Consider the following 23,283-nt stretch of genomic DNA (forward strand, 5'->3'; position numbering starts at 1 on the left):
TAAAAGATGAGAGCATTAAATTAACAGGTTATACGAGAAAACAACTGTATTATTAGATAATAAAATCAGGACTCAAAACTGCTTACAGAAAAGAATGGAACTTGCCTCAGGTGGACTTCAGCTCTGGCCGAGCCATGAGGGTTCAAGGGGGGTTCATTGGCTTCCTCTGGCTTGTGGAAACGGAATTTGTAATTCCGACAGTGCTTGGCACCAGACAGCTGCTCGAGCAGGAACACAACTGCATCGTGGAGAATCCCCAGCATCCTCAAACCGTTAACACCTGCAGGTTTCAAAGGGACTGGGTAGTGAGGAGTGCAGGCCCCAGAAACCACACAGAAAGCACTGAAGAAGTGCCATGCTGGAGAGAAACTCTGCCAGAGGCTGCTCAGGAGAATTGGTATCTAATATTAGCTAGAAATGAGCATTAGGTAGCCATTAAAACAATGCTGATACAGATCTCTGGACAGGGAAGACATCTGTGATAGGCTGCTGAGGGTAGAAAGCATGCCGTCCAACTTCGGACTTCCCTGCGTGCGTACGTACCCCGAAGTGCTAACTGCATATTTCACATCACGTTCGTAACAACCGCACAAGGCAGGAATCACTAGTTTCACCTTAAGGCGAGTAAAATTTAAGGCGAGAATTTCAATAACACGTCCACAGTCATGAAGCAGGGTGACAAGATCTGACTCTTGGACTGTGTAACTCCAAAGATAATTCCATTTTTATTACAAATGCTATGGTTTGGGTGCCTCCCCAAAGTCACGTGTTGGGACTCGGTTGTACTGAAGAGGTGTTACATGAAAACTCAGCCCCTTCATTACATCCCAGGGTGGAATCTTTGGGTGGGATAAGGCTGGCAGGGTGCGGCCCCTTGGACTGGGTTCTGGTGGGTTTAAAAGAGGGGGACGGAGACCAGAATAGGCAGAAACTTACGAACAGCTGCTCTGCCCTCCGTCACACTGCAGCCCTGGACCCCTGAACTGCCAGCTGAATAAATCTCTATTCTTAGGGATCACCTCATTTCAGAGATCTTTGTCAGCAGCACAACAGTGAATTAGTACAATAGGGCACCAAGTGCCTGCTCTGTAAGCTCACACACGTCTGAAAGAAACGTGAGCTCACCCGACACACCACTCTCTCGTGCCGTTACCAGGAACGTGAGGAGGGATACACTCAACAGTGCTGTGTTTTACTCAATCTCACGCTGTCGATGAGCATTTTAAATTTCTTTTTATGTTATGAGAACACCATTTCTATAAATGTGCTGGTGTATCTGGCAGGATGCTACATCTGGAAAGATAGCTATGTTTAAATGTGAAACACGGCTACTTCTGAGAGGGCCGACCTGTCCACATTTTAATGCTGCAGTGAGTGTTCGCTTTCCACATCACTTGTTTTTAAAGAATTATTTTATTTAACTTTATTTATTCATTTTAAAATACGACCAGAGAAGGACAGAGCGAGAGAGAGAGAGAGAGTGAGAAAGTAAGCTGCCAGGTCCAGAACTTGAACAGTGGTCAGCCATGTGGGAGTCCAGCGCCCTTAACCACCTCAGCACTTGGCAGCCCCATGCTTTCTACATCTTAAAATTCCTCTGTCTAGGGTAACTTTTTTAGGAAAGGGGAAGAGCTGTTATTAGATACCTGATTTTCATTTCCTTTAGACAATGTCAAAGGAAGATCATTTGGTTTGGACAGTGAACAGAAAATCAAGTCTCCAGAAAGCCAACATTCTTATGAGCACACCTGTGGGGCCAGTTGGAACTCAGAGGTGTAACCCATGCCCACAGTAGAAGAGCTTATGTTGCATAAGGCAATGGTAACCCCTCCCCCGCTTTTCTCCTGTGGAACACTAATTTTTCCTACAGATTTTTTCCTGGGAGTTCTAGCTTACTATGGACTCTTAGGTAGAAAGCAACACTGGAAAACACAGGAAACACTCATGTTTTCATGGAAAGTCCCCCCCCTTTTTTTAAAAAAGAGAATTATATATTTAATTCCATTTGTTGTTACTAATACTTTTTAATTTGACCTGACAGAGACAGAGAAAGAGAGAGAGAGAGAAAGGGAAAGTGAGAAAGCAAGTCACTATGTCCGGGACTCGAACCATGGTTGGTCATGTGGAATTCAGTGCTTTTAATTACCACATCACCCGCTGGCCCCTCCCTGGGAAGTTCACTTTAACGTGGGCTGAGTATTCAGCTCTGCATCACTGGATGAGATCAGGGACCATGCTGAGGACGGTAAGACAAAGACAAAGTATACGTGGCCTGTTCTCAAGGACTTTGCGGCAGAGGAAGGCAGATATGCACACAAATTCTATGATGAGAAAAATGTTCAAATTAGGTTTAGTGTAAGGGGGAAGGGGTCTCCAAAAAGTTCAAGGAAAAGGAGTACTATGAAAAAAAATTATGCATGGATTTCAAATTTTGGGTACCAAAATAAACTTGTAGCTTAACTCCATTTCCCACAAACTTTTTTTTTCTTTTTTTTTGAGAGGTTTTTGCAATAGGGTGCGTGTGCTCGCCAGACAGAGAGAGACAGAGAGACAGAAAGTGAGAAATCACCCCCCCAGAGCGGATGGCCACGCCACAATCCCTTCTCCTCCATTCTCCTCTCAAGATCTTGGGCATGCACGTACATGCGCCCGGTGTGAGTTTAAGCCACCGGGTCCAAGACTCAAACCATGGTCAACTACGTGGGAGTCCAGCAACATAGCCATCATGCTCATGCCAACTGCTTGTCCCACAAAGTTTTCTTTTTTTTTTTTTTTTGGAGAGATTTTCGCTATAGGGCACGTGTACTCGCCAGACAGACAGAGAGACATAGAGACAGAAAGCGAGAAATCACCCCCCAGGGGTAATGGTCACACCGCAATCCTTTCTCCTCCATTCTCCTCTCGGGATCTTGGGCACGCACGCACACGCGCCCGGCGTGAGTTTTAAGCCACCAGGTCCGAGACGTAAACCGCAGTCGACTACATGGGAGTCCAGCAACATAGCCATTACGCCAACTGCTGGTTCCTCCAACAAAGTTTTCTTAAAAGGCCAGTTTTTTTCTCGGGGGTTTAGGGGGTAGAGTCAATTCTGGTATAGACTAAAAAGTTACCAGAGAAAGGGTGAAGAAACAACTCCAGCCATTACCTGCAAACGAGAGCTGTTTTAGACGGGCATTGGACCGAGCCTCCTGGACCTTGTCTGTCAATGACTTCCAGGCATCTGTAAGGAAATAAAAGAAAACTGTAGGTTAGAAAAATTCACGCAAACGTCTCTGAATACCAAAGGAGTGCACACATGCTGTGCTAGAACCACTACAGTGCAAATCCATTTCTCCTGGAACAGTATTTCGTTGTTTTTCTTAAGAGTTTAAACCAGTTCACTGCCTGAGAGGTAGGAAACGGCATGGCAGCAAGGTTCTTTCAGTCAGAGGATACAGGAGCAGTAAGGGATTCAGACTTTCTGAAACAACTGCTGAATCCTCAAAGCATTTTTACCCCGTGAGGGCAGTCTGGGGCCCATACCTGGATGTTTGCTATTATTTCTATTCCCTGTACTCCTAATCAAACAGTCCTTAAATCATGATTTAACCTGCACTGTGGAGACATCATAACCTCTCAGTTCCATAAAATTAAGGAGTGAAACCAGAAACTCTTCACGGTCCCTGCCAGCTGTGGCCAGCTCTAACCCATGGCCTGTGATCTTTACTGTCTGACCCACATTTCCACGTGGATTTCTCTCCACCACTCCACACACCAGGTCTTAGGAGGGATTCAGACTCTCCCCACATTTTTCTTCTGATTACCCAGGCCTGACTCTTCAGGTCATCCTTGATGCTCCTCCCCATCTCCAGGCAGTCACCAAGGATGTCCACTGTCCTTTCCCTTCCCACGGGAAAGACCTTCATTACTGACATGTGCACCCTTGTAATACTCTCATTGTGACCGCCGGCCTGTTAGCACGTCCAGTTCAATCTACCTTACAGCTACACACCAAGCGTCCCAACATTTCCCTCCACATTTTCAAAGGCCTCATAGTGTGGCTGTGAAGGGTCTCCAATCCACATTCAAATCTCCTCTTTCACTATGTGACGTGGATTTCACGGTCATCTTCCTACCTGATATTACTTTAAAACCTCCCCGATGCAGTCTTGTCTGTCTTTCCTTATAAATTTTTAACTTCTTAGAAAGTCCTCCCCACCCCTCTCTCCCTGCCCCCAATTCTATTATCTCCTTTAACAACATGCTCTTTTCTATTCATCTTTTTTATTTTTAAGAATTATATTATTATTTTATTGAACTTTATGTATTTAAATTTGACCAGAGAGAGAGAAAGAAGGCGGTGGAGTGAGAAAGCAAGCCGCCATGTCCGGGACCGGAACTACGGTCAGCCACATGGGAGTCCAGCGCCCCCAACCACCATGCCACCTGCCTGCCCCTTTCTATTAATCTTTAAGAAAAAAAATTTTTTTTTTAATTTGCTACTAGGTACATGTGCATGTCAGAGAAAGAAAGAGAAAGAAAGAGGGAAAACACTCCCCAGAGGGGATAGATATCCTGCAATCCCTTCTCCATTCTCCTCTAGGGATTTTAGGCAGGTACATATCCACGCCCATTGTGTTTTTCAAGCTACTGGGTCTGGGACTCGAACTGTGTAGTTGGCTATGTGGGATCCCCCACTCCACCTGCTGGCCCTCTTTATGGACTTCTTGGATAATTCTAACTGTCCAGCAGTGACCTTTCTGTCCTCTGGACTCCCACAGTACTTCTAGCCTAGAGAATATTCACTAGCCCTTCGAAGGTTAATGAACACCTACGTACTTAGATACGAAGGTAAATAAAATAAAACCCTGGCCCTTACAGGAAGCTGCTGAGAGACATGAAGGTAAACCAACTTTACAAAACAAATTCTAAGCTACGGGAGAGGAACACGTAGGACTTGAAAGGAGGCAGTGCGAGTGCTTATTTGCCTCAGAAAGGAAGGGACTATCTGAGCTGGATCTCGAAGCGTGGGCTGGAGCTCACAGGCGAGGGAGGGCAAGGGGCCTTCCAAAAAGAGAGAAGAGCCCAGCTGGAGCACACGACATGGAGGAGCACGAGGCAGCGGCCAAAGACGAGGCTGGCGAGAGAAGCGGCGTTCCCGTGTGCTCCATGAAGGTGTGTGTAACTTAGAAACATAATCCGCATGGTTAACTTCTCACGTAAGTCGTGGCTTTTTCTTTCACAAGACACACATCTGAAGGACAGGGAAATGTATAATGCCTTCAATCCTCCGGAACCACGGGCATCAAACTGCCACCTACATGGACTGACTCTCCTGAAATGCAGATCTGGCCCCTGCTGGCAGTCAGGCTAGTTTCATCTACTCACCTTCAATGCTTTCTGCACAGATCTGAAAGCCATCGTCACTTGAAATCTCAAACACAAGTCCTTTCTTGGGCTTTTTCTCAGCAATGCTTTCCTTCCGCTTTTGTTCTTGCTGGAGCCAAAGCATCAGCGGAGAGCTGAAGTTACTTTCTTCTTCTTCCACTGGTTTAGGCTCTGGGAGGGAGAAAACAGATGGCCAAAGTGGCTGCAGTGACAAATGCTTACAGAATGGACTGTGTGCAGCTAGCCGCCATCACTGTCGCCAAGCCAACGACACCGCGTCGGTAACACCACTAGGGCCCAAGGCACTTGTCCAAGGGGGACTCAGACTCTAATGACATGCTGTCTCTGTGGTAAGAGTTCCATTTCTTAAAGTTTGTTCTTGGGTGTGTGTGCTCACTAGAGGGAGAAAGAGAGAAAGGAAAAAGGCAATGTCCAGGGAGGGCAAACACAAACATGTGCCTGGCATGTTTCTCAATCCACCGGGTCTGCGACTCGAATGGCATAGCTGACCATGTGGGATCCAACTACTTTAATCGTCATGCCACTAGCTGGCCAAAACAATTTTCTTTCTTTTTCTTTGGAGAGGTTTTTGCTATAGACCACGTGGGCTCGCCAGAAAGACAGAGAGAGACAGAGAGACAGAAAGTGAAAAACCACCCCCAAGGATAGATGGCCACGCCACAATCCCTTCTCTTCCATCCTCCTCTCGGGATCTTCGGCGTGCATGCACACGCGCCCGGCATGAGTCTAAGCCACCAGGTCTGGGACTCAAACCGCAGTCAACTACAGGGGAGTCCAGCGACATAGCCATTTGCCACCTGCTGGTTCCACAATTTTCTTTTTGAAAAGAAGTAAGATCTTGCTAGGTTGCCCAGGCTGGCCTCGAACTCACAGTCCTTCTGCCTTCATCTCCCAAGTGCTGATTACAGTTGCCATCCACCACACCCAGCTTCTGGTTTGACAGTCTGACAGGTTGTCAATAAGTAATTGCCCTCAACAGGGTCAAAGCCAAAAAGCACTTGTGGCTGATATGTATGAAACACACTACGTGGAGGCCCACTTCCAGGGCCTGCACAGACTGACTCCCATACACTGTACAGCAACCCGATGAGCTGGATGCCACTCCACCTCCATTCTGAAAGTGAGAAAGCTGAGGCAGAAACAAGTTAAGTAAACAGTCCAATTTCACACAGCCAGTGTGTGCTGGAGCTGGGGCTTCAACCCATTCGGCGCTCGAGTTTGCACCATCAGCCACTGCTGCACACTGCCTCGCCTCCTTCCACAGACACGTCGTCGGCCCTCTTGAGGAATGAGCAAGCCAGCAGGATGCGGTAACATCCTAATTCTTTTTTAAAATTTGCCAGAGGGCATGTGTGCTTGCCAAAGAGAGACAGAGACACAAGGAAAGGCAGAGGGAGAGACACTCCGACAGGGCTCGGTCAGGCTGCAGTCCCTTCTTTTCCATTTCTCCATCTTGCCAGGATTTGGGGCATACACACACACAGGCCCAGCATGTTTTCAAGCCACCAGGGACACACAGTCCACCATGTGAGATCCGATTCCCTTAACTACCAGGCCACAGGGCCAGCACCTTTCCAATTCTTATGCCTAACCATTTACCTGATTCTCTTTTCAGAAGTCCCACCTATGGAAGTGGAAAAAGCTTTACATGCAGAGCTCTCTAATCTTGACATGAGTAACTGTTTCTTGGCCAAATTCATTAGGACAGATGGAAAGTGCTGTGATGGATCTAAGGTTGTAACCAAAATCTGTCTAGTAGAAATGGCTCTTGGTGTGTGACAACTGAGAGGGTGACGGCGGGTTAGCTTCACTCTGTAAATCTCACTACAGTTGGACCCAGGGGAGCACAAGGTACTGAAGGTACTGCTTTTTTTTTTTTTTGGAGAGGTTTTTGCTATAGGGCACGTGCGCTCACCAGACAGACAGACAGAGACAGAAAGTGAGAAGTCACCCCCCAGAGGGGATGGCTATGCTGCAATTCCTTCTCCTCTCTTTTCCTCTCGGGATCTTGGACACGCACACACACCCGGTGTGAATTTTAAGCCACCAGGTCTGGGACTCGAACCGCGGTCGACTACATGGGAGTCCAGCAACATAGCCATTACACTAACTGACCATGTGGGATCCAACTACTTTAATCGTCATGCCACTAGCTGGCCAAAACAATTTTCTTTCTTTTTCTTTGGAGAGGTTTTTGCTATAGACCACGTGGGCTCGCCAGAAAGACAGAGAGAGACAGAGAGACAGAAAGTGAAAAACCACCCCCAAGGATAGATGGCCACGCCACAATCCCTTCTCTTCCATCCTCCTCTCGGGATCTTCGGCGTGCATGCACACGCACCCGGCATGAGTCTAAGCCACCAGGTCTGGGACTCAAACCGCAGTCAACTACAGGGGAGTCCAGCGACATAGCCATTTGCCACCTGCTGGTTCCACAATTTTCTTTTTGAAAAGAAGTAAGATCTTGCTAGGTTGCCCAGGCTGGCCTCGAACTCACAGTCCTTCTGCCTTCATCTCCCAAGTGCTGATTACAGTTGCCATCCACCACACCCAGCTTCTGGTTTGACAGTCTGACAGGTTGTCAATAAGTAATTGCCCTCAACAGGGTCAAAGCCAAAAAGCACTTGTGGCTGATATGTATGAAACACACTACGTGGAGGCCCACTTCCAGGGCCTGCACAGACTGACTCCCATACACTGTACAGCAACCCGATGAGCTGGATGCCACTCCACCTCCATTCTGAAAGTGAGAAAGCTGAGGCAGAAACAAGTTAAGTAAACAGTCCAATTTCACACAGCCAGTGTGTGCTGGAGCTGGGGCTTCAACCCATTCGGCGCTCGAGTTTGCACCATCAGCCACTGCTGCACACTGCCTCGCCTCCTTCCACAGACACGTCGTCGGCCCTCTTGAGGAATGAGCAAGCCAGCAGGATGCGGTAACATCCTAATTCTTTTTTAAAATTTGCCAGAGGGCATGTGTGCTTGCCAAAGAGAGACAGAGACACAAGGAAAGGCAGAGGGAGAGACACTCCGACAGGGCTCGGTCAGGCTGCAGTCCCTTCTTTTCCATTTCTCCATCTTGCCAGGATTTGGGGCATACACACACACAGGCCCAGCATGTTTTCAAGCCACCAGGGACACACAGTCCACCATGTGAGATCCGATTCCCTTAACTACCAGGCCACAGGGCCAGCACCTTTCCAATTCTTATGCCTAACCATTTACCTGATTCTCTTTTCAGAAGTCCCACCTATGGAAGTGGAAAAAGCTTTACATGCAGAGCTCTCTAATCTTGACATGAGTAACTGTTTCTTGGCCAAATTCATTAGGACAGATGGAAAGTGCTGTGATGGATCTAAGGTTGTAACCAAAATCTGTCTAGTAGAAATGGCTCTTGGTGTGTGACAACTGAGAGGGTGACGGCGGGTTAGCTTCACTCTGTAAATCTCACTACAGTTGGACCCAGGGGAGCACAAGGTACTGAAGGTACTGCTTTTTTTTTTTTTTGGAGAGGTTTTTGCTATAGGGCACGTGCGCTCACCAGACAGACAGACAGAGACAGAAAGTGAGAAGTCACCCCCCAGAGGGGATGGCTATGCTGCAATTCCTTCTCCTCTCTTTTCCTCTCGGGATCTTGGACACGCACACACACCCGGTGTGAATTTTAAGCCACCAGGTCTGGGACTCGAACCGCGGTCGACTACATGGGAGTCTAGCAACATAGCCATTACACTAACTGCTGGTCCCTGAAGGTGCTGCTTTGTGTCCTCCAGCAGATGACCTCTGGACAGCTGGTCAGAGCACCTGCACTGGTGTGCGTGGCAGGGGCACAATGCTCTGAGTGTCAGTCTACAACTCTGGTCCATCCCTGACTTCTTTGGAGCTTAGTTTTTTTGTTTTTATTTTCTTTTTTAATCTAGAAAATCAGAAGGTAAATAAGGTCATTTTTATAGTATTTTTCATTTTACAATTCTCTGATTCTAATTCCCATACCTGTATTTTCTTGTTCATTTGCTGGATTTTGTGCTGCCTGAATCTCTGGAAGAACAGCCGCTTGCCTAAATAAAAACGAAACCAAATGTGAGATATGACATCAGCTGACTCTTCAATTCAGACAGAAACGACCCACAGTCTGTCATACAGATACGTAAAACTACTACTAGAAAATGAACCACCGGGGGCTTTTCAAAGAACTTGCTAGACAAAGGCCATATTATGTGACACATAACATAAATTTGTCTTTCAAAAAAATTTTTGCTATAAGGCATATGCATTCACCAGAATGAGACAGAAAGAGAAGAAGAGTTTGGGAAAGTAATCAATTACCTCCCCCTCAGGAAATATGACCTTTTCCATTCTCCTCTAGGGATTCTGGCCACACCTGAACATACCCTGTGTGTTTTTTAAGCCTCTGGGTCCAGGACTCAAACTGCAATAGGCCATGTAGGAGTCTAGCAACGTAACCAGTATGTCATCTGTTGGTCCAATTTTCACTTTTTAAAATTAAGTACGTCCTGGAAACAACCCAAATGTTCACTGATAGGGGACTAGTTACATAAATTACTGTAGATCTATACAATAGCACCGACGGCGGCCTTTAAAAGCGAAGTGAGGCCAGCCCCATTGTGTAGGGATTAACTGCTGTGTGTAGGAAGCCGGTCCCACATGGCTGCCCGCAGCTCAGGTCAGCCTAGGTGGCTTGAAAACACATTGAATGATGTATGCATGCATGCCCCTAGTCCTAATGGGATGGAGAAATGGCAGATGGGGGATTGCAGTGTGACCATGACCCACTGAAGGTTTTTTGCTTCTCATCTCCGTCTGGCATGCACATGCATCCTCTGGCAATAATAATAATTTTTTTTTTGAGAGATTTTCACTGTAGGGCGCGTGCGCTTGCCAGACAGAGAGAGACATAGAGACAGAAAGCGAGAAATCACCCCCCAGGGGGGATGGTCACGCCGCAATCCCTTGTCCTCCATTCTCCTCTTGGGATCTTGGGCACGCACGCACACACGCCCGGCGTGAGTTTGAAGCCACCGGGTCCGGGACACGAACCACGATCGACTACGTGGGAGTCCAGCGACATAGCCATTACGCTAACTGCTGGTCCCAATAATAATAATTTTTTTAAAAATTAAAAAGTGAAGTGCCATCAGGCCAGCTGGTTTCATGGTGGTTGAGGTGGCTGGATCCCACATGGCCGACTATGTGGTTTGAGTTCTGGACCTGGTGGCTTGAGAAACAGGCTGAGTGTGTGTGTGTGTGTGTGTGTGTGTGTGTATCCACATGCACATGTCCCCAAAATCCCAAAAGGAGAAAAATGGAGGGGAAGGGACTGAGGCATGACTATGCCCCATGGAGGTGCAGTCTCACTTTCTCTCTCACTGTCTCTCGCTAGCAGGTACATCCTCTGGCAAAATTACAAAAATGAATAAATAAAAGTGAAGTGCACCTACATGCAGTGGCACAGAGAGATGAACACAAAACAATGGTGAAAACCAAGGTACAGAACAGTACGTAAGGTATTACTCCATGTAAAAAACCACTACACAGTCACACATAGACGCTATGCATCCGCGCACATCCATAGAAATGTCTGCATGAGTAAAATCCAGTGATTAGTGGGACTGGCAGTTGGCATAATGGCTATGCTGCGGGACTCCCACGTAATTGACTGTAGTTTGAGTCCTGGACCCGGAGGTTGAAACTCACACTGGGCGCATATGTGTGCATGTGTGCCCAAGATCCAGAGAGGAGAATGGAGGAGAAGGGATTGTGGCGTGGCCATCCCCCTTGGGGGTTATTTCTTGCTTTCTGTCTCTCTGTCTCTCTCTGTCTTTTTGGCGAGCACACGCGCAGAAACTTCTCAAAAAAAAAAAAAAATCAAATGATTAGTAATGGTACCTCTGGGAAACGGATTGGGAGGGAGTAGGATAAGAGGGAACCATTACCCACTAGATGAGCAATCCTATGCTGTTTGTATAAGCCTGTATTCTTCTCATTTAAAAACTCTGGCACCGAAAGAAAAGTCAGTCAAAATCGAGAACTCGGTTTTAAATGATGTGGACAGAGCTGAGGGCTTAGTCTGAGAACGAATCGTTAAGCTTACCCTGCCGGCTGCCCACACTCCTTTTGTGAGGTCTGCTCCACATTAGCTGTGTCCTGCTGCTCCGCCTCGCCTCCTGGAGTCCTGGAACAGAATCATTTGTATCTTTTCAAGAAAAATCATTAGTAAATATGTACCTAAGTTCATAAAAGCTACAATAATGGTTACCTTGAGGGGGTATGGCTCAGAGAGCACAAGGGCCTTCTGTGGTGCTAGAAGTGTTCTGTTGTGATCTGAATAGGGGCTGCGTGGGCCCATACGTACATTAAAAATTAAAAATTCACTTACAGTGTTGGCCCCATGGCCTGGACGTAAAGGAGGCCAGATCCCACACAGTCAAGAATCCCAGCCCCAGTGGCTTGAAAACAAGCCAAGCACACACATGTGTGTGCCCCGAATCCTGACAGGATGCAGAAATGGAGAAGGGCTTGTGGTGTGATCACGCCCCACCAGGAGTGCTTTCTCCCTCTCCCTCTGTCTTTTCGTCTCTCCCTGGCAGCTGCACGTACCCTCTGACAAAATCAGAAGAGTAACTCCCTGCACACTTCATGTCCACCATGCAGCGACGGTGAAGTCTTAGAAAAAGACTCCGTGAGGATTTACACAGGGAGCTCTGCCGTCCAGACAGGAACTGGCATCCCCTAGTACCCTAAGGCTCCGGGAGAGAGAATGAGGAGCCACCGGCAGCACTGCCTGCAGTCGGAACGGAGGGTAATCGCAGATGCGGTTCTGTCCAAGAGATGCACTGCCCCCTCATGGAACTAAATTCTGCTCTATAAATCACCATGGGGAATAAAAAACAATCAAAGTCCAAACCAACCCAGAAGCCCCTGAGTAATCAAACTTGGACAGAGACACGTCCCTCCCCAAAGACTACGAGTTTGACAGCCTCCAAGCCAGGGCGCAGAATCCCAGACACAGCAAAGTGCAAGGCTGCATCTCTCACCCTGGGACTGAGGTCAGGGATGTGCTGGCTTCTTGGTCTGGAATGTGTGCTTCCGAAGGACTGGTCCGCAAGTGGGAAACTTTGTGCTTCTTGCCATTCCCTTTGTCCAGAGGTTGAATCCGTTTGATTTTTGGTTTGGGTTTCGTGGGGCCCGGCACTGAGGGGCTGGCTGACTGCTGTCCGGAGGGTGGGGAGCCCCCAGGAGAGGCTGAGCCGGCTTGCATAGCTGAGGGTAAAGCCTTGTTCTGCTCTAGCCCCATGCTACTAGGAGCATCTACTGTCTGGGTGAAGGTGGCGACCTGGGTCCCTGGAGCAGAGTCAAGATCCCGCTGGGAAGAGAGGATCCCGGTTTTGCTGGCAAGAAGCTGGTTGACGTGCTGCAGCTGATAGTGTTCTTCGGCGTCCCCCGGCGGTGAAGTGGCTGCCATGCTCGTAGTCTGAGTGGAGGGGAGCACACAGATGCTAGATGCCGCTGTCATAGTGGCAGTAGAGGGAGTCTGTGATGTCCCCAGTTGTGGGAACATTCCTGGACTGGGCGGTAAAGCCACGGGCTGGTCCTGAATCCCCAGGTTCTGTTGGCTAGCTTTGATTAACAGATTGCTTATTGAGCCGATATCTGGGGTACTGAGCAACCTTGGGTTGGTTAAGGTGACGTGTCCGGGGACAGACGTGGTACTTGTAGGGGTGGTGGTAGTTTGCATGGACACCACATTCAGGACGGAGGAACCGGATGCCAGGCCAGACACAGGCCCGGAAGTGAGGTGACTAGTGTCCTGGCTGATTGTTGATGTGCCCGCCGCCGTGGCAGCAGTTCCTCCCACACTCTGTGGTAACAGGGGTGCCTGTTCAAAATACATGATGCCAGATTTAGATCTTTTTATGATGTTGGGGACAGTTCGGTGAGATGAAGTATTAAGTGACCCCAAATCTAACAGATTAGGATGATTTGAAAGTTGGGAGGGTGTGAAGTTAATCAGTGTCATGTTAGACACCACATCGGAAGGGGCAATGTTGGAAGGGGTACTAGAGGGTGCAAGTTTTTTATTTTTGCGGGTCTGTAGACGAGATATGGGTCTTTTCTTGAGTCCAGAGGATGCAGTGGCTACTGTGGTACTGAGGTCTGTCCTCTGGCTGGCTTCTGAAACCAAAAGCTGGGGATCTGGAGGAGGCTGAACCCCAATAAGTAGGCCTGACGAAGGACTGCTGATGTTGGGTGGGAAACTACTTTGAGTAGCTGCAGGGAAGGAATGTAAGTGCTGGTGATGAGGCATGGGGAGCAATCCTTTGCTAGCAGGAGGGAATAAAGACTGAGAAGTTGGCAAGCTTGGATTGAGTCCCGTGGTTAGGGTGAGACCACTTCCCATGGGCCCCAGTACTGAAGTATTTGTCTCCATCACACTGGGTGTAGAACTAACAGAAGAGGTCAATTGGATTTTTTGGGTCACTCCATTTGGAAGAGTTTGGAGAACATAAAGTGGCTGCATGTTCTGGTTAACAACAATGAGTTTCTCAGTGGCTGGTTTCAGGTGGGGAGGAGTGGTCTGGACAGCTGCATTGGAAATCTGAGATGGGCCAGGACTATCAGTAGAATTGGGCACATACTTCTGGTTCTGGATAGGAACGGTAGGGGAGACAGGTACCTGAAGGCCAGGGGTGCTACTGTTTCTAGTTAAATCCTGATTGTTGCCATGACCTTGCTCCACTGAGCCACAAGGTGGGCTGGAGATGTGATCTGCATCCATGTGTCCTTGGATGAAATGATCAGGAGTCATGTGGCCTTCAGGAGTTGGATCAACTCCCGGACTCAGCAGTGCTGAGTCACCTTCAGAGGAGGCTACAGATTTTTCTGTGATGGTCACTCTCTTCTCCCCCGAGTCTGAGATGACAGCTAGTCTACTGGGATTCTGACTAGGGACAGTGGGACTCCGGGTGGTCAGGACAGAGAGATCAGATGGCAGCTCTAGAGGCAACTCGAACTGCTCCTCTGCGGAGATAGAGGAAGACACGCTGCTGTCCACAGGTTCTGCTGTCGGCAGCTGCTGAGAAAACACTTCAAAAAGACCCATGTCTTTTTCACGATTACTGTCAAGACCCAAACCATCACCAAGATTCAGGAGTTCAGATGAAGAGGACTCTGGGCTCTCACCCAAAGCCTGCATGGATGGTGTATTCTTCAGCACAAAATCCATGATGTCCGAAGGCAGGATGTTCCCACAGTCATCGCTGTTGTTATTGTCTGAATCCGACTTCAGGAGCTCGGTATTATAGGTGTCGAGCAAATTTTTGTCCGAAGGAGTACTTGTGTGGACTCTGCGGCTCGAGTCCAGAGAGCTGAGCTGAGCTTCCAAGGAATCCTGTCCCTGCGTTTTAACTCGGCTTACGGAGTGGCAGTTATCCATCTTTGCCTCATTTTTGTGGCCGACGGAACTCTTAATGACATGTTCTTTTTCCCCAGCATCTTCAGGCCGATCGATCTTCAAGTTCTCTGTCCCGTTTTCTTTACCATTTCTTTTCGGAATCTGGGTGCTTTTCCTCGTCGTGGCTGTGACGCTGGTATCGCTCTCTGTTCCATCATCAATACCATCCAATTGGGAAATTTTGGGAAGATCACATTGTTCCTCCTCCCGAAATAAATTATGGGATGCTAGCCGTTCCTCTCCCCCTGAAGAAATCACGGTCCTAGTAAAATTGTAAAAGTATAAGTCATCCTCGTCTGAGGTGCTCAAGTCGTCAGCCCCGTCCACCTGTCCTTCGGCTGACCTCTTGCCTCGCTTTTTCCCGGTGGAACTGCTATAGAATGGAATGTCTTCCTCACCATAGGATCTCACTCCATAGAGTGGCGTGAGCCCAAAGAACATGTTAGAGCGTGCGCGGGCACTGCGACGGGGGTACCTCCTCTTAAAAGAGCCATCCTCCTGAGGTTTGGGGCCATCTGGAAGCATCAGGTTTCTGTCCTGCACAGGAAGATTCTGGTAGTTGTTACTTTGAGAATCCTGGGATGAGGTGTTGTTGGGGCTTGGCTGAGCCACTGGATCGTCTCCTGGGCTCTCAGAGGCTGAGATGGGTTCTGTTGGCGATGCCGCCTCTATTTGTGAAGGGGAAGCAGGACTACCTTCTTTTAGGGCATTTTTGGATTGATTCTCACTTTCCATTTTTAGAGGTGTCAGTGTCACTTTGACTGTGCGTTTCCGGGGTGCCTGTTGTTCCTTGGTAGATCCTTCTGCTTGCATGGATGCAGCTTTGGGGACTCCTGGAACAGATAGAGTTTTATCCCCAATCTTATCAGAAGAAACATTATTACACGGTCGCTGCCCCATAAACTCAGGAGACAAAACCTCATCAACAAACTCTGGCTTTAGGTTTCCTTCATCACCAGTTGTCACCTGACCAGGTTCCAAAAAAGATTTAGTGGAATGCTTTTCTTTGAAAGTCTCTTTACAAGATTTTTTCCCTTTCTGTCTCCTGTCTCTGGAGCTAGATCCCACATGTTCATTGACAATGGATGATCTGTTGCTCACTCCAGAGAGCTTCAGGGTTTTGACTTCGGAATCTTCATCTGGAGAGGGGTTTACTGAGGGGGCAGGATCCATATGTTGGTCTCGATCATTTCTCTGCCCTCTTAAATGGAGTTGTGGGAAGGAGAGAACCTCTTTAGAAGAAAACGACACTGAAGAGGGCTCAGTGAAAGTGCCCATTTTACTGACGTTCAGCTCTCCAGATGCTGTGTTATGAACCTGGGGGGTCAGCTTAGGAATCCCAGGGTAAGCCATGTTATGTGCAGATCCGTCTGAACTCTTGGGACTTAGCACTTTGGTCTTTTCTCCTTTTAAAGAGGAGCTCTTGGGGGCCATGTCTGAAGCACCGGAATGCTTCGTTTCTGAAGATGACCCATCCAAGTGGCTGGATCTGGCACCTCCAGTACCTGCTGTCCTCTGCAAATGTGAAGAGGCGGGAGTGCTCTGCCCTGAATTAGTACTTGGATTCAGCGACCCTAAGGCATGGTCGACTGCTTTGGCACTTGACTCAAGATCAGAAGCGGTCCCAGTCATGGAGACAGAGGAAACGCTATTCCTGGAGTAAGTATTCCCAGTTCTCATTGGAGACATGATCCGGAGTTTAGACCGCTGGGGCGACAAGGAAGAAGTACTGTGACGCCGGGAGCCGATGCTTCGAAGTCCAGAGGAGAGTAAAGGGTCACCCACCGTGACGATTTCATGAGTGGTCGGGGTAGGACTTCCTATACAGGAGAGAAGAAGTGATAAAAGTCTATTACAGAGAAGACAAACGTGCAAACTCGGCTAGGCATATTTGCAGGTAACTAGAAATCTATGTTTGCAATTTGCAAAAGTCACCATGATAAAGTTGCCCCCAAATTACAAATTAATCTTTGGATCAAGTAGGTCAATGGAGTCCTTTACCTGCAGAAGGCAATGGCCGACAGCCAGGGGATCTCTGTGTTGGAGAGTAACTGGGTGTTCGAATCCTAGGGACCTTTGAGATGACATGATAATAACAGGAGCCAGAAGTTTGTGAATGAGGTCGGTCTGGTGATGGAGGACTTACAATTTCAGCTGCGTTTTGATTCTCTTTAGCTGAACTTTCTGCAGTAGGAAATAAAAATTTTTAACTAAAAGAAGTATAGTGAAAATATCAAACAAACGAAGCAATAAAAATCCACCCTATTAGATAAATGTCAAACTAGAAACAAATGAAATCTCCCAAGTAAATGATTCTTAGTATTCTTTTTTAAGCTTTTGCTATAGGGCACATGCACTTGCCAGAGACAGTGGGGCGAGGGAGAGTGAGAAAGCGCTCCGCAGGGAGCATGGCTACACTGCAATCCCTCTTTCACTCTTCACTTAGGATTTCACGCCCAGCAGGATTTTCAAGCCGCTAGGTCAAAGACTCAAACTGCTCTCGACCATGTGGGATCCAATGCCTTAACCACTGCGCCACGGACTGGTCCACCCAAATAAATGACTCTTCCCCCAGTCAAGTACTTTTCAATCACAGTACTCCCAAAAATCAAACTCAATCCCATGGTGATTAAAGACCAACCTGTAAAAGACGTTGGGCTGTGGGCGATGGTCCTGTTCTCATCGTGTTCGACAGTGCTGTTGATGTCCGGCTCTACGACGGGGGGGCGGCACTCCACAATCTTGCACGTGTACACACAGCGCTTGCGAGCATCTGTGGTACTCCAGTACACCCTGGAACACCTGGTAGACAGAGGCAGGAGCGACATGTCATAGCTTTTCCTCATCCGAGGTGCCTGGGCTCCGCCGTTTACAGAGCTTTGCTGTATTCCGTGGGTTCTTAGCAGAGATTCCCCTAGTGAGGGTGTCCCAAGCTTTCTGAAGTCCTTAGTTTTTCCTAGCTTCTCAGAAAATAGCTTAAGATCTTTTTTTAAATTTTATTGTAACCAAGTACCAATGATAAAATATCCTAAAACCCAAAGAGAAAAATACCAACTACTAAAAGAAATAGTTACTGGCCTTCAGGAAGAGATGACTGCCCCATGATATGTACAAGGTGAGGCCCTGAGGCACCTCCCCATCCCAATGGTTCAAGTCCCAGACCTAGTGGGTTGCTTTCTCACTTTTTTCTCTTTCTCTGTCTCTCTCTGGTAAAATTAAAATAATAGTAATAACAATAAATAAATAAAATACTTCTTTAAAAAAATAAATGAAACTGGGCAAACCTAAGGTGTTTCCTTTGGGAGAAAAGCCCACAAGACAAGGGAAATATAACTGCTTTGAATTTGCTGAATGTTGGTGGAGACTAGTGTGTACAAAAAGCTGCCAGCTAAATGAGAGCTCTGCCACTGAAACTGGAATGCAGAATAAATTAGAGTACATACTGCGAAATGAGATTCCCAATAGGAAGAAGTAGGAGAGTCTTGAATTTATACTCCCAGCTTATTAAATGCTTGAACAATTTGCTTTATATAGGAAAGATTATAAACTGTTATTGGAGAATCTGATTATTACTGTGGGGATTTGTATCTTTGGAAGATTATAAAACGTAAAATTGATAGAATGGTATAATGGTAACATCGCTGAACTCCTACAGAGTCGTCCACAGTTAGAGTTCTGGGACCTGTCAGCTTGAAATTCCTGCCAGGCACGTGTGCGTGCATGCCCAAGATTCTGAAAGAATGGAGGAGAAGGGACTGTGGTGTGGCCACCTCCCCCCAGGGGTGTGTATGTGATTTTTTGCTTTCTGTCTCTCTGGCAAGTGCGCACACCCTATAGCAAAAATCTCTCTCAAAAAAAAAAAAAAAAAAGATGAAATTGGCATGAGGTTGTTTGACCATAAAAATGATCCAGACTTCTGTGAATTATATTTAGATCTTAAGGGACCAGCAGTTAAAGTAATGGCTATGTTGCTGGACTCCCATGTAGTCAACCACGGTTCGAGTCCTAGACCCAGTGGCTTCAACTCATCCCAGGCACGTGTGCATGCATGTCTAAGATCGCCAGAGGAGAATTGCAGCATGGCCATCCCCCCTGGGGGGTGATTTCCCGCTTTCTGTCTCTCTGTCTCTCTCTGTCTTTCTGGAGAGCTCATGCGTCCTATAGCAAAACCTCTCCAAAAAAAGAAAAAAAAATTTAGATCTTAAGAGACTGATATTGTATTTCCTATTAGGTTTTACTTGGAAATGATCCTAAAATTACGCCAACAATACTTTCCTCCTGTAACTATTTAGCTGATATAAAATGCTGCTTTAGCCCCAACCTACAAGCTGATAAACCAGAAAACTAGCAAAACAAAGTAATTAACTTTCTATTTTTGCCATAGGGTGCGTGTGCTGACTAAAGACATAGAGAGGGAAAGTTAAAAAAATCACTCCCTGGGACCAGCAGTTAGCGTAATGGCTATGTCACTGGACTCCCATGTAGCCAACTGCGGGTCGAGAGCCAGTGGCTTACACTCACACCAGGCACGTGTGCGTGTGTGCCCAAGATCCCAAGAGGAGAATGGAGGAGAAGGGATTGAGGTGTGGCCATCCCCCCTGGGGAATGGTTTCTCGATTTCTGTCTCTCTATCTCTGTCTGTCTGGCGAACGCACACACCCTATAGCAAAAACTTCTCAAGAAAAAAAAAAAAAATCACTCCCCAGGGGGGCACCACAATCCTTTCTCCTGCATTCGCTCAGGATTTGGGGGCATACATGCACATGTGCCTGGTATGATAGTCAAGCCATCAGGTCCAGGCCTTGAACTGTAGTCAGCTATGTCTGGCCATGGAACCCATCCACTACATTACCTGCTGGTCCCCAAGAAAGTAATTCACTTTTGTTTAAAGAGAGATTTTTACTGTAGGGCATGTGCACTCACTCGCTGGAAAGAAAGTGAGAAATCACCCCCCGGGGGGATGGTCACGCCACAATACCCTCTCTTCCGTTCTCCTCTCGGGATATTGGGCACACTTGCAGACACACCTGGCATGAGTTTTAAGCCGCCAGGTCCGGGATTGAACCATGGTTGACTACGTGGGAGTCCAGCGATGTAACTGTTATGGCATCTGCTGGTGCCAGTAATTAACTTTTAGTAGCAATTAACAGCAGCTAACAAGTATAGCTTTACACTCAAAGACCCACACGTTGCTTCAGGGTGCTCAGGCTGTGGGGGTTGCTGTCTCGGCTTTACAGTGCTACTTACTGGTATCCAATAGGAAAGAGCTTATCTTCACAGTCAGAGAGATCGTTCAGGATTCCCAAGCAGTCAATCGTCATAGAGCCTGACCAAGGGAAAGCACTGATTAGACGTGATAAAGGAAAGGGTGACTTTGTAACGGAGGCCTAGAAACTGCCCTGCTGGTATTACAACCTTCCCTAATAACCGAGACCAGGTCATACCAATCATCATGTGGATGTTTTCTGGTTCTAAGCCGTTGAGAAACTTCCTCCTCAAGCTGATTCCTTCAAAGTCCACAAACACTCTTCTAAAAACTTCAAATCCATTCTCAGGAACCACCTTAAATAAAATCAGGGGTAGTTGTTAATAGGCTGAGACTTTACAGATTATCCGCATGATCCTGACTCTGGGGGGGGCGGGGGAAGCCTGGGTACATCTCAAAGTCATCCTTCTATTTTATTTCACTTCTGTATTTCTTACAAGAAACACTCTTGGGGCCAGCAGGTGGCATGGTGTTTAAGGGCACTGGAATCCCACATGACCAACCCCAGTTTGAGTCCTGGACCTGGTGGCTTCCTTTTTCATTTTCCCTTTTTCTCTCTTTGTCCCTCTCCAATGAAATTAAAATAAATAAATAAACAAAGTTAAATAAAATAATTCCTAAACAACAACAAAAGAAATACTCTCAAAACACCTAGTAAGAAGGCAAAACAGAGTTTACCATCTTGCTAATTTTCAGTCTTTTCTCCTGCATTCCTAGAGCATTCTAAAAGCAATCAGAGCAGCCCTGAAAAGATCGCAGGACACACCAATGCATATTGCTGAGGGGAAGAAGCCCATCTGAGAAGGCCATGCATGTATGATCCCAACTCTGGAAATGGCAAGACTGAGGAGACAGTAGCCAGAGCAGCGGGTGTCCAGGGTTAGGGAGGAAGCAAGGGTAAACAGGCAGGGGACGTGAACATTCAGGGCTGTGAAAACACTCCGTATGATGCTAGGATGGCTGGTACACGTCATTGTACGTGTGTCCAAATTAGAATACAGAACACCAAGAGTGACCCTTAACGAAAACCATGGAAGCCGGATGATGACGCTGTCAGCAAGGGCTCACCACAATATGACGCCACAGTGGTGGGGGTGCTGATAAAGCGGAGGCTTTGCACGTATGGAGACAGGGGCTGACAGAACATCTCTGTGCCCTTCATCTGATTTTGCTGTGAACCAATTTTGTTCTGAAATAAATGTAGAAAAGCCATAGGCCTCTCACCTCGCCTTTGATCAGATCCCGATGTCGTTGGCAGTACACTTTTTTATCGTCCAGAAAGACGCAGTTCTTGGCTCGGGAACACATGAAGTGGTAGTTGCTGGTGCAGGAGGTGAGGCAGCAGCCCACTGTGGCTCCCGGCTTCTGGCAGAATTCACATCTCTACAGATGCAGAAAGAACAGAACCCAACTCAAAATTTCAGACGTTTGAAGATATTTTTTATCACTTTCTCTATAGGATCACTGTACTCTAGGTTTCCTACAAGTCGATTTACATTCTTCTAGAGAGATTTTCGCTACAGGGCACGTGTGCTTGCCAGAGAGAGAGAGAGAGAGAGAGACAGAAAGAGAGAAATCACTCCTTCCGGGGGGAGGGCCATGCTATAATCTCTTCTCCTCTCGGGCACACACGCACACATACCTAGCGTGTATTTTAAGCCACTGGGCCTGGGACCCGAACCACGGTTGACTATGTGGGAGTCCAGTGACATAACCACTATGCAGTCGGCTAGTCCCCCTACAACCCATTTATTTACTGGTAATATGCTGAATTAGAAAAATGTATGAGCCACAACGCCTTCTCAAATCAAATACCCTCTCTCCCATTATCCTCAAGACTCTGTCACTATTAAATTTAAATATTATAATTTTATTTAGAAGTTGGACCAAAACAGTTTCTTTCTAGGACGCATGACTGAGAAAAGGTGAAATTTGGATCAATGCTAAAATCATTATCTTGTGAGAAAGTTATTATATCCAAAAGCAGCTTAGTTCTAGAAAGATTTTACTGGTCAAAAACGTAACAGTTCGTGGGGACCAGCAGTTAGCGTAATGGCTATGTTGCTGGACTCCCACGTAGTCGACCGCGGTTCGAGTCCCGGACCCGGTGGCTTAAACTCACGCCGGGCGCGTGTGCGTGCGTGCCCAAGATCCCGAGAGGAGAATGGAGAAGGGATTGCGGCGTGGCCATCCCCCCTGGGGGGTGATTTCTCGCTTTCTGTCCCTCTGTCTCTGTCTGTCTGTCTGGCGAGCGCACGCGCCCTATAGCAAAAACCTCTCCAAAAAAAAAAAAAAAAAGTAACAGTTCGTTACTTATTATGCTTAACAGATAGTCTTTCTTTTTTTTAAAGAATTACTTTATTTGACTTTGTTCATTATTATTATTATTACTTTAAAGTTTTTTGACCAGGGCCGGGGAGAGTAAGAAAGCAAGCTACCCAGTCGGAGACTCAAACAGCAGTCCGCCATGTGGGAGTCTAGCGCCTTTAACCACCTCACCACCTGCTGGCCCCAACAGGTAACAATATTAATATATGATTGGAAGACCCCTTCAACAGCCCCTTTCTGTTGCCTCTTAATTTCTTACTGTCATAACCTGTGCCCGTCTCCAGGGGAGACTTACTCTCTGTGCTCTCCATGTAATTCACTTCTGCTTCTTTCTATGTGCTATTTTTATTTTTTTGGTAATCCTCCCTTCTTTAAAAATACAGCTTTTCAGATTTGATTTTCTGGGACCAACAGGTGGTGTAGTGGTAAAGGCACTGGGCATTCCCACATGGCTGACCCTAACTTGGGTCCCAGACCTTGTGGCTTGGTTTCTTACTTTCCCCCTCTCTCTGTGTGTCTCTCTCTGGCCAAATGAAAATGAATGAATGAATAAAATTAAATAATTCTTTTTTAAAATTTTTATTTTCCATGCCTTTTCTTACTGCTGTCAGCTGCTGTTGATCATCTGCCATGTCTTTTCTTTATGGGGGCATATCCTGGGAACCTCAGAATACAGATTCAATGGGGATGGACGTCTGGAATCATTTAGTCTAAATTTCTTAATAAATTAACACTTTCTCGGGACCAGCAGATGGCATGATGGTTATGTCGCTGGACTCCCACACAGTCGACAGTAGTTCAAGTTCTGGACCTGATGGCTTAAAATTCC

At 47.1% G+C, this 23,283-nt stretch overlaps 1 protein-coding gene across 1 annotated transcript in view; it reads right to left on the reverse strand.

The window, feature by feature from the left end:
- Positions 1-23,283, reverse strand: part of KMT2A (lysine methyltransferase 2A) — a gene marked incomplete at its 5' end in the record, with an annotated part of 92,014 nt that overhangs the window by 4,506 nt on the left and 64,225 nt on the right. Inside the window, 12 exon segments of the mRNA XM_014587927.2 lie at positions 106-280; positions 3,146-3,220; positions 5,368-5,538; positions 9,382-9,446; positions 11,501-11,581; positions 12,444-13,285; positions 14,084-16,680; positions 16,862-17,044; positions 17,502-17,662; positions 20,108-20,186; positions 20,305-20,422; positions 21,351-21,509. Of these exon segments, the coding sequence (XP_014443413.1) occupies positions 106-280; positions 3,146-3,220; positions 5,368-5,538; positions 9,382-9,446; positions 11,501-11,581; positions 12,444-13,285; positions 14,084-16,680; positions 16,862-17,044; positions 17,502-17,662; positions 20,108-20,186; positions 20,305-20,422; positions 21,351-21,509 (4,706 nt within the window).

This window comes from Tupaia chinensis, unplaced genomic scaffold (genome assembly GCF_000334495.1).
Source record: "Tupaia chinensis unplaced genomic scaffold, TupChi_1.0 Scaffold000247_1, whole genome shotgun sequence".
Taxonomy (NCBI): domain Eukaryota; kingdom Metazoa; phylum Chordata; class Mammalia; order Scandentia; family Tupaiidae; genus Tupaia; species Tupaia belangeri.